The following is a 19,078-nucleotide window of genomic DNA, read 5'->3' on the forward strand; positions in this document are numbered from 1 at the left end:
ATCAGCAATTTGCCTGCCAAAGCATCAGATCACTTCTCATGGTTTCATATAGGGGCTCCACAATTGTGGCAAATGGAGCCTTTTGTAACATACATATAGCAGCGCCCTTCACTCTCATCATCCCTGATCACTGGGGCAGGCTAGCTGAGCACTGCAGTCAAACACCACTTGCAGAGTCACAACAATCCTGCCATTCTCCAGAAAAACTTTGCATCTGTGGGCAAACTAAAGTGAATTAATGTGTGTTCCCTTTGGAAGCCTAGGACGGCACAGAACAGAACAAAGGATTTAAGAACCCCCCCCCCCCCCTCAAGTGGACAGGGATTCAAGTAAACCTCATTTACAGCTATCCTCCTCTTTGTCCTGAAATATTTTCAACATCAAACTGGCCATCTGCAAGGAAGACAGAAACCATGGACACTTAAATATTTTTAATGTGCAGTTTCAGAAAGGTCTCGGGGCAACGTGGCAGAACAGTCGAGGGTTGAGTAAACTTCAGCTCAGTGCTTAAACGTTCCCTACAAAGGGTTCAAGTGAAAGTCTAACAAACAGGCTAGATAGCAAACGGGAACAAACTCAGCCGGTCCCCATTCAGAAGAAAGCCCCTGCAATTTTAGTTCTGCCACCGCTGCCAGCAGCAAGGGAAGTGCTTCTTGTACAAACCGTTTCCAGCCCTTACTCACATACAGTGCTATGACTAATTGTGCTCAGTAACAAGAAATGTTGGCGCTGGTATGTTAAAAACCACTGGTCCCAAAGGTGACACGCTCCATTCCAAAAGACTGTAGCCACCCAAGGTAAAAATGCAAGCTGGCCCCCATTTTAACCTCTTATCCACCCAAGGGGATCCCTGCCAAGATGTGTACCTGCTTAGTTGTGTACCATGTGATACCTTTTCAGAGAGGGACACATTTCCCACAAGGCAACTGGAGAAACAAAGGAGGATCACCGTTAAGACTGTAATCCTGTACAGTCAACTGGATTATGGGTAGGCTGCCATGCAACAAGCCCTGAAGGGTGATTTTTAAAAATATATCTTTTTTTTTGGCCTCAACGTCTCTGGGGATGGTCGTGCTACAACTGTTCAGGCAGTGAAAAAGGCATCACCATTTTGGAATCGAAAAAGAAGCAAGACCATTCAACTACAGCTCTGAGACCACCTTATTTGGGAAATAACCAAAAAGGTGGTTTGAGAGAAGAGAGTGCTTGCAGTACATAATTGCCCCAGCTTATCCTACTGGAGGGGAGGGCACAGAGTTCAGCTGCCATGCTTGGGCTGTTTAGGCCCACTGAGTTTGATGGCTCAGAGTCCCTGAAAGTGTGGTGCCAATCCTGAGGTGAGTATATTCCTGATTTCTCTCACACACAAATACAGCAGAGAGTGATGGAAGCAGGGGCTATGAACAGGCGAGTATTGCACACCAATTAATGAGGTGGTACACACACCTTTTATTCCCATACTTACCTACTTCAGGGAGTTAAGCCATTTCAACATATGAGCTGAAATTTTTTACTTTTCTTTCCCTCCCACCCCCATATTTATTTTACTCAAAACACATGTCTCTGGGAAGTGCTCAGGGGCAGGGAGGTGAGTTGGTGGGAGGGAAAGGGGACAGTTATTGACCATGTAAATAGGATCAAATTCTTCCACTAACACTGTGGGTAAACAAGAAGACTCACCTGTACAGTCTAGTGTGAAACGCTTTTCACATGTATTTTGGTGGGACAAAAGCTCCCAAAACCAACAGTGCAATCCTACACGTTTACTCAAAAGTTAAGTTCCACTGTATTCAGTAAGTCATACTCCCAGGTGAGAATGTAGAGCAGAGGATGAGGAGTCTGTGGCCCTCGAGATGCTGCTGGACTGCCAAGTCTCATCAGCTGCAGCTAGCAAGGTTAACAGGAATGACCAGTTGTAGTACAACATTATCTGGAGAGACGCAGGTGCTCCAATCTCTGCCATATAGGGTTGCAGCCCAAAGGGCTTAGAAATACTGGCAAATAAGTGGTCATATTAGTCACTGAGGAAGTAGAACATCTCACTGAGGGATGCTCTCCTTTTCCAACTACTGCCAGTTTCCTAGATGCTTAAATTCCCTAACATTCTGCCTCTGGTTCTGTATTCTCTACTCGGTCACTAAAATCCACTGTGCTTACGACTTCTAAATGGGGCGATCGACATAACCTATCAGCATGCACCCAGCTTGCAAAAGAAGCATTTCTGCAAGTGGTCAAAATCAAATGGGGAGCTAAAGGAGGGCTGTATCTATCGCTGCTTTCAGGCGGTGCAGCAGCGCCTGAGGAGGAGGGGAAAGGGTCTCTGGGTTCAGTTTCTTGAATTCCTCATTGGCATTCAAAGAGGTCAAGACCTTTGCAGTCCTTTTCAAGTCAAAGACCGCATGCAGCATTCCCAGGCCGGAGATGGCAGCTCTGTACGAATGCTTGGAGGCATCTTCTTCAGAATGGTGGTTTTCAAGGACATAAATCCGGTTTTCTGCAATGATTTTGAGGAAGTTGTAGAATTCCTTGTAGTCGATTCCTGTGTAAGACTTCATCAGCACCTGCAAAGGTGAGAGAACAAGTCAAAGGTCACAGCTGTGCCAACCGACTGTTACATGGGAACTGGTGTTCAGTTGAAAACATTGAATGAAAAGGCAATGCTTGAACTTCATGTCAATTTTCGAAAAAGCACAAGGCACAAAGCTGACCCAGGGAGCTAAGCATAGGAATGCTTAATTCTTGAGTTACTAGGGAGTCTGAATTGTTTCCCATTACAAAGCACGAGACTGGCCCTGAGAGTGAGGACATAGGTTGTGCTAGATCATACTTCTCAAAGCTGACAATAGAAGATAACACTCTCTCTTTGGGCCCTTTCCAGACACCGTATAGGAAAGTTGCTCCTATTTGATGTGAACTAGCTTCACAAGAGCCTCCCATGTACAGTGGTACCTCTGGTTACATACTTAATTCGTTCCAAAGGTCCATTCTTAACCTGAAACTGTTCTTAACCTGAAGCACCACGTTAGCTAATGGGGCCTCTCGCTGCTGCCGTGCCGCAATTTCTGTTCTCATCCTGAAGCAAAGTTCTTAACCCGAGGTACTATTTCTAGATTAGTGGAGTCTGTAACCTGAAGTGTATGTAACCTTAAGTGTATGTAACCCGAGGTACCACTGTACCTACACATTCCCTTTCCATTTCTCCTGCTCAGTCCTCAGTAGTGATTGCTATAGCTAGCCAGCTGATGTGCAGGGGAATTTCTTTCCGAACAATTAAGACCAATGAGCTGGATCCAAATCTTGAAAACAATATTGAGCTGTTACTACAGTTCATCCACGAATAGCCTTTTAATTCCTGTGTTTCACCATTTCAGACACTCAATTGCTAATGGTCATCTATGACCATGTCAAACATTCTCAGACGGCTGCTCTACCTGGCATTGCAGGTGCCAGTCCTCCATGCTGTCTCTCCATTCTCTGATCTCCCGCTGGACAGCAGCTAGTTCGTCTTGGAGGAAGCTCCACATGATGGCTACATTGCATCCATTCACCCAGTTGTGGTTGATGGAGATGGTATCCTCCTGGAAAAAACAAGGACAGTCCAAATGGCTATTCCACATGTTTAAGCAAGGGGTTGAAGGGAGTCACAGTTTTTTGCCTGCTGGCCTATTCAGCTGGATTCCCATAGTGAACGTAAGACCTCATGCAGCATACAAACTCAGCTTATCCAGTCGCCAGTAGAAGCCTGCTTCAGAGCCTCTGCTACCTAGCCCATCAGGTAGCACTGCTTGTCAGCTCCCTCCTCTATCTGTGTTGCCGTTCTAGAGCTCAGCAGAACAGAGGATGCAGACACACTAGAATTGGGTCTGCCTGTCACTGGCTGTGGCTCCATCTACTGTTCGGCTTCTGGCCTTAAGCCCTATCAGTCCCCAATGAGCAAAAGCATCGCCCAAATCCACTTAATGACACATTACCCCAAGGCTGTGGCTGTCTGAAACATCTTACCAAATTGTAAACCTGATGGTGCCATCCGCTCGGGATGAAGACGATCTCTCCAGCTTCCTGTATGATTTCAACAGGAGGGCTGCTTTGGGCAAAGCGAGGGTAAAGGTTGCTCTTCTTCAGGTCAGGTGCAGTGATGTCAAATGGCAAGTGACCATGGCGATCGCGGAGGAACTCCTCCTGCCCCGGGGGGAAGACTAGCCATTTCTTTTTCCCGCAAATGTTGGCCGACCAGCTGTAGGAGCGGAAGACATCTGCGTGAAATGGAGTCCTACAGGGAGGAGGGGAAAACCAGGAGGTTAGAAGGTGGCAGCTGAATAGCTGCAGGAATAGTATATATGTAGTAGAAGCCGATTTGTAAGGGAGTGGGGCCCCCTCTCCTACCATCTCAGGAGCCCTAAAACATTAGTATCACAGTCATTCAGAAAACTACTTTTGCACCCTGAAGACATGAGGCAAACACACCCAAACCTAGATCTATTTTCCAGCACAGACATTAATCAGGCTTTCACAGAAAGCTATTTGTGCATCAATGTCTATTTCTCCACTCTCCAAGTACTTTGAAACACCCAGTGATTTACAAGGGTTTGTCATCTGAAAGTATGCAAGTGCATACCCTTGCACCTGAGACAGTAATGTGTGCATACCTAACAACTTTCTGCTAACCTCTTACTGCAAACTGAAACTGGCTTGTGTTGTGGGAAGTCTAGAATTTCACCAATATCTTGACAGCTAAAAAGATGCAAAGTCTCTAAACAAAGAAGCATCTTCATATGCAGGGACTATGAAATGCATCCAAAGGGCTGAACACTGTCCGGCCCTGCAATCTGGGAGGGGTAGGGATCCCATTGCTTGATGTGAAAAAGGTGCACAATGTTTAAAGCTCTGAGCAGGTGTGCTGTCTTCCTCTTCCTCGAAAAGACATCTCACAGGCTGCTCTCATGAATAGTTACTAGGAAGTCCCACTGAATCAAGCTGCATGTCCTACCTCATACTTCTAATACGACTAACTTTTCCAAAGAGAACCTATGAAAGTATCCAAACGGCTGTACCATGAGCCTTTAGGTCCCATGTAGACAAAGCGATAGTCGTCCACTGATATGGCATCCCAGTATTCATTCAGCCAGTCAGATGAGAAATAGATGGGAGTGGTGTAAACATCTTGCTCCGGGAAAGCCCTTAAAATATAGAAAATGGTATCTCAGAAAGAAAAATCCACTCAAGACACATTGAAAAGTTGCATAACAGCATGGTAAAGGTCATGGCCTGGCAATTGGTACTTCATTTCACTTCTGCACCAGCCACCTTTCCCAAGTCTTGGGGATATAACAAATATTACACACTTAGAAGTCTACTCAGTGCTTTGAGAGTGCAATGACTACTCCCTCCAATAATTTTTACTGGTTTTCATGTAAATACAAAAACATATTTGATCTCAAAAGGAAGAAGCTGCCCAAAGTCATATCTGAATCAGTCCATGGACTAAGCATGAAACAATGGATATGAAGGGGTATCACTGTAATCCAACTGTCTTTCCAACCCTCCCTTTCCACCAGTGGTAAAGGGCTTGGGACACATAAGACTTATGCAGGGAGGTAGTGTTTAGGCTCTGCATATGCAAAGGTTCAAGCCAAGAAGTACAGTACCTCTGAACATGCAAACATTCTCAATTTCTGAACTTGCAAGTTAACTTTTGAATGCCCTATAACCATAAAAATATAGCCAATACACACCAAGTAAAGGATCACAGTAGATTCATCAGAAGGAAAGCAAAGTGCCAAGAATACATAAAGGCATTTAAGAAGTTGCCTTGGCATCCCATTTGTGTGGCAAACTATGACCCTGCCTGTATTAGGTGTTTCCTCACATCAGTGTTGCTTTCAAGCACCTATTAAGTTCTTTTAAATTGAGACTTGGTGTAGGCGGTATATAACTAATTAAGCTGAACATTGCTTAAAGACTGATCAATTTTCCTGCTTCAACTTGCTGTGCAACCAAAACGTGGGAAGAGTATTAAATTCAATTCACTGTATTAGTGCAACGGCTGAGCGTGGGTCATGCCTACAGTGCATTTGTGTTCTCCTCAGCAGGTTCCCCTGCCTTCTCTTCTGTTTGGTTCCAGTGCAACTATGCAAACATACAATGATAATTAATATAAAGAACAGGGTCAGAGAAGGAAACTTCTCTCATGCAGACCAACTTTGGCATAATCAAAACGTGTGCAAACACAGGAAAAATAAAGAAAAAATGTGCATTCACATTGGAAAGAGCAGACAGTGCCAGGTACATGCACCGTAAGAAAGGTAAGCCAAACAACGCTATACATCACTGGGGTGTCCTACCATGCAGTCACAGCCGTAGATTCTTAGGATGCAGCTTTGAAACAGGCGGCTACTATCTAAGGATGCTCCCAAAAGCTGAATCATCTGGTAAGGGAACATCAGAGGTACAATTCAGCAGCATGCCAGGGATTCGTAAGAGCATGCCGAGGAGTTCAAAGGTTTCGCTTACCTGTGCAGGTGCCAGTCCTTGAGGTAAAGGCACCCCCGGGGCGACCGGTAGCTTTTTTTAATGTGTTCTCTCCAATAACTTATGTATTCCTTGAGTTTAAGATGTTCCTTTGGGTTAGAATTGTATTCCTTGACATCACAGTTGGCAACGGGTACTACAGCTTCCCCTGCAATATAAACCCTTTGAGCCCATATGGGAAAATAACTGATGCCCTGTTGGGGTTACCAATAAAAAAGAAAGTGTAAGGGCCTTGATCCTGCCAGTTTGAACATTCCACCTATGTGGCACGGTTAGGTGCTATGCAGAGCGACAACGGAAACAAAAGGAACTTCCTCCAATTGCTGCAATACCTGAATCATAGATACATTAATCCAGTGTTTTTCATCCTTTTTTGGGCAAAGGCACACTTGTTTCATGAAAAAAAATCACGCGGCACACCACCATTAGAAAATGTTAAAAAATTTAACTCTGTGCCTCTATTGACTATATATAAAGTAATTCTCTTGAATAGGAATCAAATAAACACAAAGAAAGTATTTTATAATTACTTTATTATGAAATAATAAGTAAACAGAAATATGAAAAATTATAAAATACTTTATTTTTAAATCTTTCGAATTTTTCCATTTTCCCCACGGCACACCAGGCAACATCTCACGGCACACTAGTGTGCCGCGGAACAGTGGTTGAAAAACACTGCATTAATCAGCAGAATGCCCACAACGAATGTTGTCCCATCTTACAGGATTACGTTAAGGATTCCAACAGAATTATGTCTTTACAGTGCTTTGAGCACACAAACGCACTACTTAATGCTAAGGGTTGCATCCAGTGGGACCCAGGAATTTCTCTGCAGAGTTGAGAGAACAGAATGGGACAAGGCATAGCAGGCTGCAATTGGGTGCCTCACCCAAAAACACTGCTTTCGCTAGTGGAAAGTCACATTTGTATACAACCCTATTTTTGATACAGCTCTACCTGTGAGAGGTGCAGCTGCAATTAAATGTTGTCAATTAAGCCACCTCTTACAATACACTTTTCTTTCTACTCCATACTCAGGCATGAATACAAACATACCACATTAACAGTGAAGAAAGCATAAGGGCACAATCAAAGATTACTACAAGCAAATGAAAGGGGCTAGGCAAGGTCACCAGCAACCACAGGTTTTTGGCCAGTCAGAAGGCAGACTGAAAATTCTAAGAGGAGCAAAATCACAGCTAGCAATTTTAGTTTAAAGGTGGCTTACCAAAAGTCCGCAGAAGATACTCAAAGTTAGGCTTCCCATCAGGAGTCACCCACTTCCTCCTGCTGCCCCAGCCCTCAGTGAACTTGGCAGAGAACACACAGGGGTCATTGGGGATCAAGTAATCCTTGAAAAAGTCTGCATAAGTGAATATTTCTGGCTTCTCGATGTAGTCAACATGTTCGTGGGATTGGCAGCTTGCGCCCCGAGTTGGGCCGCTATAATCGCGAAAAAACTTGGTGGAGTAAGCAAAAGTGTCCCTGTCCATTCAGGCGATAGAAAGCGTCTGACACCTAACTTGTCAGGTGACAGACGGAATTAAATTATAAAATAAATAGCTGGGCTAGAAGACCAGTAAGTTAAAAAAAAAGGAAGTGTCACTGAAGACTCAGGAAAGATGGAGGGTATAGAATAAGCAAGTCCAGTTCCAAATCTTGCTGGAAAATCTTCCCATTTGGCTTGTATCATATATGGCTCCTTATGTTCTTGGTTCTTTAGGAGAAGGATGCCTGAAAGGCTGTACTGAGCAGCAGTAACTAACAGAGCAGTTTCACTTCAACCTTGGAACATCTGCACTGGCACAACTTCCACACTCCTCTTTGGCATTTTATGGAGAGCAGCAATCAAGGGCAACTTCCTCCTGAATTCTATAAGCAAACAATAATATATTCATTTAAAAAAAAAGCCTCACAAATTGCTGATTCTTTGAAGTGGCTCCCTCCTTCACATAACACCCCACAAAAGTCATTAATATTTTATTCTTATTAATATAAATGAGATTAGGCCAAATAGCGCAAAGTCAGAGATCCATACAACTCATTGCAGCAGAAAAGTCAAAAGAATTTATGGTTCTGCACTAATTAAAACACAAGTAGAGTAACACAGTGCTGCTCATGAGAGAAACATATATGGCACCTGTTTGCTCCCCCCCCCCCCCACGGGGCAAGTAGCAGGGTTTTATTTTTATGGGGGGGGGGGAGAGAACAGAACTTCCCTCTCTGAGTACTATGGTCCTGATCTGCTCCCAGCTCCAGCTGCTTTTACCCATCACGGGAACCACAACAGATCATGGTTTGTCTGGTTTGTCCCTGAGTCTAAGCCAAGAAACTCACTCGTCCCTTGACAATTGCCTATATCTCACACTTTGCTAACTGTGGCCTCAAACTATCAATCACAGGAGACGACGCTTTATAAACTCCCATGCAGCGTACACTTGTTTTGAAATGAAGAGCAAATAAGGGAGGGATAAATGAGATTGCAAATTGGCTGCTCTATCCCCACTGCCCAAATCCTCTGGCTCTTCTAACAACCTTACATTTTCATTTTCTTCCAATTCCAGCAACTGCAACGCAGCAGTTAAGCTGATGAGTTAGGAGCTGGAAGTCTTGGATTTAAATCTCAGCAAAGCCACAGCACCATGTGGCCTTCAGCAATCTCTCTGGCAGGCCGACAGTAATAGTGGCCTACAGTTACTGCTCAAATAATCAGTGAAATGCACCAGAAACCTGACCCTATGCACAATTCTCAGAGGTTTGCTTCTTACGAAACATACACAGAACTGGGTCATGAGACAAAAAGCACTATCCTATATTATGTATAACACTGTACCAAAATGCACAATTACTTGGGATTAACCCCCACTGAGCTCAGCATGACTTACCTCTAAGCAAACCTGATTTGGCTGAAAATAACTGCAACTATTTTACAACACACACACACACCTTGCCAGTCTACCCTTGCACTTTCCTTGTTTATAACCTTTCTCCAAAGGCAAAACCTCATGAAGTTTAGACACAATTATCTCAACAGGTCTGCACAATAGGATGGTGATGGAGAACCATTTTTTCAGCCAGAGGGCCACAGTTTGCCCTGGGCAACTTTCCGGGGGCCACACGCCAGCCGTGGGTGGGGCCAGATGGACAAGTGGGTGGAGCACTGAATGTAAACATTACCTTTGCACAGCAGGCTAGTTTCTACACACAATTCTCTATCCTCCATCTGGAAGCATCATCAGGGTTCGAGTGTATTTTGCAGCCAGGTAAAAACATGCAAAAGCACGTGTTGTGGCCTAAGGAGAGTCCCAAGGGCCTGAAGGCATGGATTTGGCCCCTGGCTCCACTCTTGACACAACAGGTTTCTTAGCACAACAATGATTCAGAAATGCAAGGGAGGCAAATGACCTAAGACACCAGGGGCCTGTTTCACCTAACCAACCAGACAACCTGCCTCCCCTGCCAGGGCTATGTAACACCACCTGCCTTATAATGTTTCCTATATGCTGATGCAGGCTTATTATGCCTTTTTTGTGCTTATTTAGAGGGCAGAGATATTATTTCGCAAACCACCTTGAAATGATCAGTATTGAGAAAGGCAGGATATAAATAACTGCCGCAGATCAACGTAAGTGGCCACCCTTTTTTTTTTTTTTGGTAAAGTTTAGCACCCACAAAAACCAACCCAGAATCTCACCCATTGGCGGCCCCACCCCCCTCCCGCCCTGAAATCCCAATCCCTGACTTCAAAGATCCCCAGATCCCCTCAAAGGGTCCCCTCAGGACCTCCGCCTCCCTCCCCCAATTCCAGCCATGCCACCCCCACAATTTCTCAAGGCCTGTCATAGGTAGGAAACAGCCTTCCCCCTCGTTGTTCCCCCCCCCTTCATTCACCCACCTCAAAATAAACCCCACCGTGTGGGGGGGGGGGGCTATGCTGCCCCCATTAGCACAGCTTCCCCCCCGTTTTGAAACCTGAGCCCCTCCCCCAATACCTTCTCTACCCCCCCAAAACACAGAGGACGCGCTTTCTCTCCCCCCCCTCTATTATTCCCCTATCTCGCCCTCCTTCTCCTCCCCCCTTGTCCCCATTACTGACCCCCCTCCAGAGCCGGCTCGAGGTTCCTGCTGCCGCCGCCGCCGCCGCCGCCGCTTCTTCCCTCAGAGGGAGCGCCCAAAGCGAAGCGCATGCGCTGTAACCGCTCCGGCGCGCGCGCGCCCCCTTATTCACTCACTGCACAGCGCACATAAAAAAAAAACACGGAAAGTGGGCGGAGCTAGCCGTACGCAGCCCACAAGGAAGAAGCGACGGCGGCTGCGGCGGCGGTCTCCGCGCGTGCGCCCTCGAGCCGGCGCGAGGAAGCCTTTCGTCGGTTTTTTTGTTGTTCGTTTCAAATACTTCGGCGCGTGCCCTCCGCTTCCGCGCAGGCGCGCCCAACGAACTTTCGGGGGGGGGAAGCCGGCGCGGCCCCGCCCCCTTTGTAAGCCCCGCCTCCTCCTCCGCGTCTTCCTCCTTCGCCTCAGGTTCTTCTCCTCAGCCGCCGGGGGCTTTGGAAGCGAGAAGGTGGGCTGAGGGTAGAAGGTAAACGCCTCCGCGAGGCCTCGGCCGGGGTCTGAGGTGATTTCGGGGCGCCTCTCTCCCCCCCCCCCCAAGCCCCAGCCTGCAGGGCTGCTGCCGGGCCCTTGGACGCCGGAGTGCTTCTGCATGCAGGGCAGGTGTCCTCGCCGCGGCCTTCCCCGCCCTTGCCGCTGAGGTTGCCTCTATCCCTCCTTCCCCCTCGCAGGCCTTCTCGGGGACCGGGGGGCGGAGGAGGTGTGGGGAAGGGAAAAGGCCCCCCTGTTGCCTGAAGTGGGTGAGCCCCCGCCGACCCCTGGCTGTGGGGAGGGCCCAGCAGCAGCAACATTGGGGAAGCCCGCAGCAAGGCCCTCTAGAAGTACCCCTCACACGGGCCAGGGAAGCTTGGCCCCTTCGTATTTTTATTTATTTATTCAACACTGGCAAAGTCGTGTGTGGGAACCTTCATCATATACTGTGTATTACAGAATTGTTGAGTTTATGCCCTGAGATCTATGAGTGAAAGGCGGTACTTATTGATATACTGTAATGGTCAGTGCTGGATTTATGTATAAGCTAAACAAGATATAGCTTAGGGCCCCACTCCCCCCCCATAAGTTCACTATTAATATACTTCTTAATTGTATTTCAGTTCAACAATTACTTTGATAAAATATATATTGTTTTGTGCAAATGGCTTTAGATACCCATTGGATGCATAAATTACCATATAGCATATACAGTTATACAGTGGTGCCTCGCAAGACGAAATTAACCCGTTCCGCGAGTCTCTTCGTCTTGCGGTTTTTTCGTCTTGCGAAGCACGGCTATTAGCGGCTTAGCAGCTATTAACGGCTTAGCGGCTTTAAGAAAAAGGAAACAAACTCACAAGAACTCGCAAGATGTTTCATCTTGCGAAGCAAGCCCATAGGGAAATTAGTCTTGCGGAACGACTTAAAAAACGGAAAACCCTTTTGTCTAGCGAGTTTTTCGTCTTGCGAGGCATTCGTCTTGCGGGGCACCACTGTACCTCATGTTACGTTTACTTCATGTTACCTTCTTTCAGGTTACATCCCACGGCGACCCGGAAGTACCGGAAAAGGTTACTTCCGGTTTTTGCCGCATGCAGACACGCCGCTGCGGGTTGTGCTCTTTTCATGTTGCGAACGGGCCTCTGGAACGGAGGCTGTTGGCAACCAGAGGTACCACTGTATTCAACACAAAAAACAGTGGCAATCTGTTGTTGACAAAGGACAGTGGAACATATAAAGGGCCCCATTACCTTCAGGAGCTTAGGGCTTCATCAAACCTAAATCCGGCCCTGATAATAGTAGTAATAACAATAATGATAATAATAATAATAATAGATCCATAGAATAACAAGATGCGTCCTTCCACCCCGAGAGACCATGTACACTACCCAGTGATCCTTGGAACATAAAAGTGGTATATAAATGTAAGAAATCTATATACAGAGAGCAGGTGCAGAATTAATCGTTGAGAAGTAAGGTCAGGAATGGCACCATCCAAAGTGGGTAAGAGACATAGCATAGCGCTAAGGATGTAAATAAGTTTAATGATAATGACACACAGACTGGAGAACTGGACCAGAATTAACAAAGTGATTTTCATAGAATCATAGAGTTGGAAGGGACCCCAAGGGCCATTCCTGCAATGCAGAAATCTCAACACTCGGCTCCCAATCCAATTTGAAACCACACTGTGCACTGCTTAGTTTTGCAAATACGTAGGAGTTACATTCCAGGGATCATGTCTAAAGCCAAAATTGCATATAGTCAAAACACAGTGGGCTCAATGGTGAGTGGATTTGCCCAAGTAATTTTTCCTGTAGCCCTGCAACCTTTTTAATTTTTTGAATGGGCACAAGTTAAATGAGTGGAAGCTGTAGGCTTGCTGTAATCCCCCCCCCCCAAATTAATAAAATTAAAACATACACTTGTTAGGGTTATAGACATGCCACTCATTGCCAGTGCTAGCTAATGTGCACTTCGTGTTTTGTTTCTGTTTTGTATTAGGGAAAGCAGTTCCATGTGGAAAATGTGCTATCCATTCACACACACATTTATGTGTCTTTGGGGACCGATGATCTCGAGTACAATTGATACCTGTCTTTTCTCTTCAGTGCCAATTTAACACATACTTATTTGCCCAGGCATTTCCACTATACAACAGCATATTTAGTAATAATTGTTTTAATATGGTGTTTCAGTGATGTGTTTTATCCACTGTGGCTCAGCGGTATTTTCATGTGATCTTTTTATGCTGTCACTCACCCTAGGATTGGTAATAATGAAGGTTGGTTAGAAATGTGCCCCTCCTCACTCCACTTGCCAATCCCCTCACATTAATTCCCTTGAGCGTCCCCTTCCCACCCTGTGCAACCACTCAGCTTACTTTTCTTGACCTTTTGGGTTTTTCTTCATGCACATCCAGGTTTGTGATTCGGCACCACAAATCATCCAATGGGGGCTGTATGATGACAGTCTTACATTTTTATGTATATAAGAAGAAATGAATGTGTGGATTGTGATGATTAAATGTTTACTTCCCTGGAGGGGAATGTTTATTTCCCTGTTTTCTTCCCCATTTCTTGAGGGCGAAGCATTACTGCTTTATAGCAGCTTTCACCAACTGGATAACCTGCAGGTGTTTTTCACTGCAACTCCCATAATCCCCAGCCAGAACAGCTGATGGAAGTTATAGTCTAAAACAACTGGAGGGCACCAGGTTGGTGAAGGCTGCTTAACAGTAAACGACGGGGTATGGATAACACTGTACCTGGTAAACATTGTCTAGTGTTTTGAATCTGATAATAACATTATTATTTCTTAGAAAAAAGTGAATCACATTTATTATTGCGTGTTTGTATCAAACTTCTAAGGTAGGTCAGCACTGCTAATGTGCTGAAGCAGAAATAAAATTGAACTCTGAGGAACCCTGTATTGAAGGGTATCATTGTATTTTAATATTCTGCTGGAAGCCGCCCAGAGTGGCTGGGGAAACCCAGCCAGATGGGCGGGGTATAAATAATAAATTATTATTATTATTATTATTATTATTATTATTATTATTATTATTATTGGCACTCCCCAAGCATCACCCTCTGGAAACAACCATCCATGTAGGACTGGAACCACTGCAAAGCGGTGCCACTGGCCCCTACTTGGACAGTCACTCCAGAAGAATACCATGGTCAGTGGTATAAAAAACCCACTAAGGGTCAATGATAATTAACATGGACACTTTTCCCCTGTCTCTCCTCCAACATAGGTCATCATGCGGGGCAAGCAATGCAGTTTCTGTGCCAAAACGGCCTAACCCCTGATTGAAATGGATCTCAAATATCTGTTTCCTCCAAAAGTGCCTGGATCTGTTCTGTGACAAATAAATAAATAATGCCCCAAGGATATGTGAGCTCTAAAGTGGCAGGGGCTTTTCAGTAATTGTTCATTGGAAAGATATGGCAGCCTGACTACTATGGAACTGAATGATTTTGAACTATCCATTCAGGCTGACATGACGAACAGTTCTCTGTCATCTCAAATTTATTGCGACATGATTTTTGTAGACACACAAAATGATGACACACAAAATGATGCAGGTGTAGAAACACATGTTACAACAAACGTCTAAACCTCCCGTTGGGTCCCGGCCTCTTGTTTTTCCACAGCAGGCCTGGCAGGGCTGCTCCTCTGGCATTCTTTTATTCTAAATTGAAAGGCACTGATTCTTAGAAAACCAGGAGTTGGGTGGGTAAGAATTAATACCAAGCTATACATTATACAGGGATGCGGGTGGCGCTGTGGGTAAAACCTCAGCGCCTAGGACTTGCCGATTGCATGGTCGGTGGTTCGAATCCCCGCGGCGGAGTGAGCTCCCGTCGTTCGGTCCCAGCTCCTTCCCACCTAGCAGTTCGAAAGCACTCCTAAGTGCAAGTAGATAAATAGGTACCGCTTTATAGCGGGAAGGTAAACGGCGTTTCCATGTGCTGTGCTGGTGCAGGCTCGCCAGAGCAGCTTCGTCACGCTGGCCATGTGACCCGGAAGTGTCTCCAGACAGCGCTGGCCCCCGGCCTCTTAAACGAGATGGGCGCACAACCCCAGAGTCGCACACGACTGGCCCGTACGGGCAGGGGTACCTTTACCTTTACCTTTATACATTATACAGGCAATCCACAATTTGTGCAGGGGTTGCATTCTGGGTCATCCCCTGTGGTAGTGGAGTGCATATAACTACGCCCCCTTATACTGACACTTCCTGGTTTGCAGTGATGCTTGTGTGCTTTGAACACACGCAAAATAGTCCTTACCTATATGCCGATGCATATACAGTGGTGCCTCGCAAGACGAAATTAATTCGTTCTGTGAGTTTCTTCGTCTTGCGGATTTTTCGTCTTGCGAAGCACGGCTATTAACGGCTTAGCGGCTATTAACGGCTTAGCGGCTTTAAGAAAAAGGAAACAAACTCGCAAGAACTCGCAAGACGTTTTCGTCTTGCGAAGCAAGCCCATAGGGAAATTCGTCTTGCGGAACGACTCAAAAAACGGAAAACTCTTTCATCTTGCGAGTTTTTCGTCTTGCGAGGCATTCGTCTTTCGAGGTACCACTGTAATAGTAGACTGATAGCCCACGTAGCTATCACTGCTTCCCAGTTCCCATTGGAAGCAGCTTTCCTGGAACTAAATGGGTTCTTGGGCTGCTGTTATGTGTCTTTGTGTATACAGTGGTACCTCGGGTTACATACACTTCAGGTTACAGACTCTGCTAACCCAGAAATACGGTAGTACCTCGTGCTCCAGTGACACAGCGGCAGCTGGAGGCCCCATTAGCCAAAGTGGTGCTTCAGGTTAAGAACAGTTTCAGGTTAAGAACAGACCTCTGGAACAAATTAAGTACTTAACCCGATGTACCACTGTAATATATAAGGCAGGCTTTAGTTTTGTAAAACAAACTTATAACTCATTAATGCTGAGACACTGATGACAAGAGATTCTATGGCTACTTCCTTTGTGAGCACCTCTTGCAGTTAATTGGGTGAAAACATGAAAAATGGAACTTCACGTCTGGCATTCTTTAAAAACCCTGTTCTGCTCAGAGATGTTTCCATGGAACCTCCAGAGAATCTCTGTTAGCAGTGTCTCAGTTTGAATACAGTACAATTTTTGTTTCTTTTGGTGTAACTTTCCTGTTTAAGCCATCTGCTTAGGGTAGTCCCAGTGTCCTCTGAGACAGAGAGCAATGGTATTTAGGATTTCTCATCTGGCATGGCTCACCTGACACCTTTAAGATCACTTTGCATGAGTGATCAGCTGTAGTGTGGTCTGCATGTCATACCTGCGATAGTAATAGTATACTAGGTTCTGCAATATGAAAACGACTAGTCAAATGGTAACTGGCTCACAGATGAACAGTGACTCATGAGAGCCAAGAGTATATAATATCCAGTATTCTCCAGAGACTCTTAATTTCCTTGTGCTATTGGAAGGCTAGCAAGCATCTGCTTCTAAGAGATTGGGCATTTTTTGTTTGACTCTTTAATCAAAAGAAAACTCAGTGACGTGAAAATTTCAGAGATGACAGCCTTAAAGTGGTTGTCTGAATCAACATCCAGAGAAGGTAACATTGGGAACAACATAGTTACATATGTATGGAAACATATCTTGCAAAGTAATTTGTGTGTGTGCCTGTAAACCATAACAGCATGAAATACTTTTTATAGAAGGCAAAATGGCTATGATTGTTGGGCTTGAGACACACGTATATTGTTTTTTGAGCACTTGATTTCTCTAATGACAACTGTAAACCAAATATGAATTGACTATTGAAAAAGACAACATTTGCTGGAACTTCTGTTGGCAATTATGTGTGATGGACCATTCATTCATTTTTGTGTTCATTCTGTGAAAGAACAATACATATGTGAACTAGTCTCCTGTGTATGTTTAGATGTCTCCAGGACTGACATTATTTGAACAGGTTCTCTGTGTAAGAATTACATAGTCTTGTTTATTGGAGAAAAGATTTCTCTTCCAGAATTTTGTCCTATGTTTGATGTAATAATTACAGACAGTCATTATATCTTTTAATTTACTTGAGTATTATTTTCTGCTTGGGGTTGTCAGAATTGTTTTGTGACTAGGTCATCAGGGTTTTGTTAATGGATTATGTTAAGGTGCTTCCAGTTAAAATAGTTCATTAACCCCCCTGAAAACCTTGCCTCTAGAATTGGCATGATGGTCAAATAATAGGCGATCAAATATCATTGAACATGCCATGAAGCTCATGATGCTTGAAGAAATAGCTTGCTGTCTATTCCGCAAAATACTGTAGTGACTTTTGTTTTGAATAGTTTATGTTTTATTTACTTCTTTTTAAATTTAAACATTTTAAAATAGGCTTTCCTCTGCTCTCCCATACCTCCTCAGAGGAATGTCTGTTCTGAAATGTTGCCTGTTCAGAGATGTGCATACATCATCAAAATGCTTTTCCTTCTTCTGAACAACTTTGATTCATTTGCAAAGACCCAACAACCCTGTAGGTTACAAAGTACTTAAAGGCTACAGAGGGTGGACCTGCCTTTAATGGAGGTTAACAATGGCAACAGCCTTTCTTATCAAATGATAGCAACAACATTTAAGATATTTTTATATTACGTATAATATAAAAATGTCCTTGACCATACTGTCCCACCCGTTAGTCCCAGCCAAAAATATTAATTGATATACAAAATAGAAAAAGAGACTATTTTACACTCAGTTGTGTGCAGTCCACAGTTTTGTTTTGTTTTGTTTTTTAACTGTGATACACCAAGGGGATATAGTTTAACATTGTAAGCCATAGTTGAATCAGTGGCATCGAACTGCAACAAAAGAATACAACAGGAAGATTTTCTTTTTCATATTGGCAACTCAGATAATAGCTTGCACTGTGCAAACTTGTGTAGATTAAATTAATGGGCACCATATGAAACATAAATGTCATTTTAGATCTGCATTGAGTACAGCATGTAAATTGCAGTGACATGTAGCCTTTCATAATGATCAATCAAAAGCTTATAATAGACATAATTATTCATGACATAATTATTCAGTGTCTGGCAACAAGCAAGGCCTTGAAATTGTTTATTAGGCTAGGCAGTGGCTAACAAATTGCAAATATAATAACATAATTGCCTGAAGAGCCCCAGTTATTAGCCTTGACTTACTGTGAATCTTCATGTGGGAGAAAGAATACAGTGGACTTTCCATAATGGACAGACACTTTTTACCCCTATGTCTCATAATACTAGAACTTGGAATCATCTACTGAAATTGGCAGGCGATTCAGGACAGATGAAAGAAAATACTTTTTCATTTAACACGGCACATAGTCAATTTATAGAACTTGCTTCCATAAGAGGAGATGGCCACTGGCTTAGATTTAGATGGCGATTCAACAAATTCACAAAGAAGATATTGGTCAGTGCCTGTTAGCCACGCTGGCTAAAAGGAACCTTCACATGTGGAAGCATGTTACTGTTGAACACAAAATATGGGGCGGGGGGAGAGGGTTGTTGCCTTCATGGCATGTTTTGTAGGTTTTAGCCTCCCAAAGGCATTTGGCTGGCCAGTGTTGTCAACAGAATGCTTTTTCAACTACCCTTGTATGTTACTTAAGTTATAAAGCAACTGCTGCCAGCTTTTCTAGACCTAAGGCCCACCATTTAGCATTCATTTGCGACATGAGATTCGCTTTTAATTTATCTCCAGTCTTATTACTCCATTCTACTCAAGGTCAGGATAGTTCTACATCTGATGAAGCAGACTAGTCTGCGAAAGCCTATCCCATAATTAAACTATTAGTCTTTATGGTGCCACAACACTTGTATTTATGCAACACACTAACTCAGCTAACCCTCTAAAACTTGTGTACATCGCACTAGCCTACATTCTGCTTGGCACCAGAACAAGGCAAGTAAAAGCAAGAGAAGCGAACA

At 44.4% G+C, this 19,078-nt stretch overlaps 2 protein-coding genes across 10 annotated transcripts in view; one reads left to right on the forward strand and one right to left on the reverse strand.

The window, feature by feature from the left end:
• Positions 1-416: 416 nt before the first annotated feature.
• JMJD4 (jumonji domain containing 4) lies at positions 417-10,764 on the reverse strand. Of its 4 annotated transcripts, none has more exons than XM_028751358.2 (7): positions 10,628-10,764; positions 7,760-8,403; positions 6,511-6,676; positions 5,052-5,177; positions 4,003-4,270; positions 3,432-3,578; positions 417-2,561 (listed from the first exon to the last, which is right to left on the reverse strand). In XM_028751358.2, exons 2-7 carry the CDS (start codon positions 8,022-8,024, stop codon positions 2,250-2,252), a joined length of 1,284 nt encoding a protein of 427 aa, XP_028607191.2. In that variant the 5' UTR covers positions 8,025-8,403; positions 10,628-10,764; the 3' UTR covers positions 417-2,249. The 4 variants fall into 4 exon arrangements, with proteins under 4 accessions (XP_028607191.2, XP_077792803.1, XP_028607193.2 ...); XM_077936677.1 differs by having other exon boundaries at positions 7,760-8,396; positions 10,628-10,651; XM_028751360.2 differs by lacking the exon at positions 7,760-8,403 and having other exon boundaries at positions 10,628-10,733.
• A 202-nt stretch (positions 10,765-10,966) lies between these two features.
• SNAP47 (synaptosome associated protein 47) overlaps positions 10,967-19,078 on the forward strand; it is a 30,326-nt gene continuing 22,214 nt past the window's right edge. The window contains exon 1 of one of the 6 annotated variants that reach the window (XM_028751364.2): positions 10,967-11,092. The gene's annotated coding sequence lies outside the window, so the exon portion shown is untranslated. Of the gene's footprint in view, positions 11,147-14,166; positions 14,297-19,078 lie in introns of those variants that run through there. The other 5 variants (XM_028751367.2, XM_028751365.2, XM_028751363.2 and 2 more) reach the window with 5 other exon arrangements.

This window comes from Podarcis muralis, chromosome 12, assembly GCF_964188315.1.
Source record: "Podarcis muralis chromosome 12, rPodMur119.hap1.1, whole genome shotgun sequence".
NCBI classification, from domain to species: domain Eukaryota; kingdom Metazoa; phylum Chordata; class Lepidosauria; order Squamata; family Lacertidae; genus Podarcis; species Podarcis muralis.

Bases quoted from the DNA above. Each gene is read 5' to 3' on its own strand.
- JMJD4 (XM_028751358.2), bottom strand. From the start codon at position 8,024: ATGGACAGGGACACTTTTGCTTACTCCACCAAGTTTTTTCGCGATTAT. The intron at 3,579-4,002 runs GTAAGATGTTTC...TGTTTTTTCCAG, and splicing joins ACCATCAGGTTTACAATTTG to GAGGATACCATCTCCATCAA. The intron at 2,562-3,431 runs GTAGAGCAGCCG...TCACCTTTGCAG, and splicing joins ACTGGCACCTGCAATGCCAG to GTGCTGATGAAGTCTTACAC.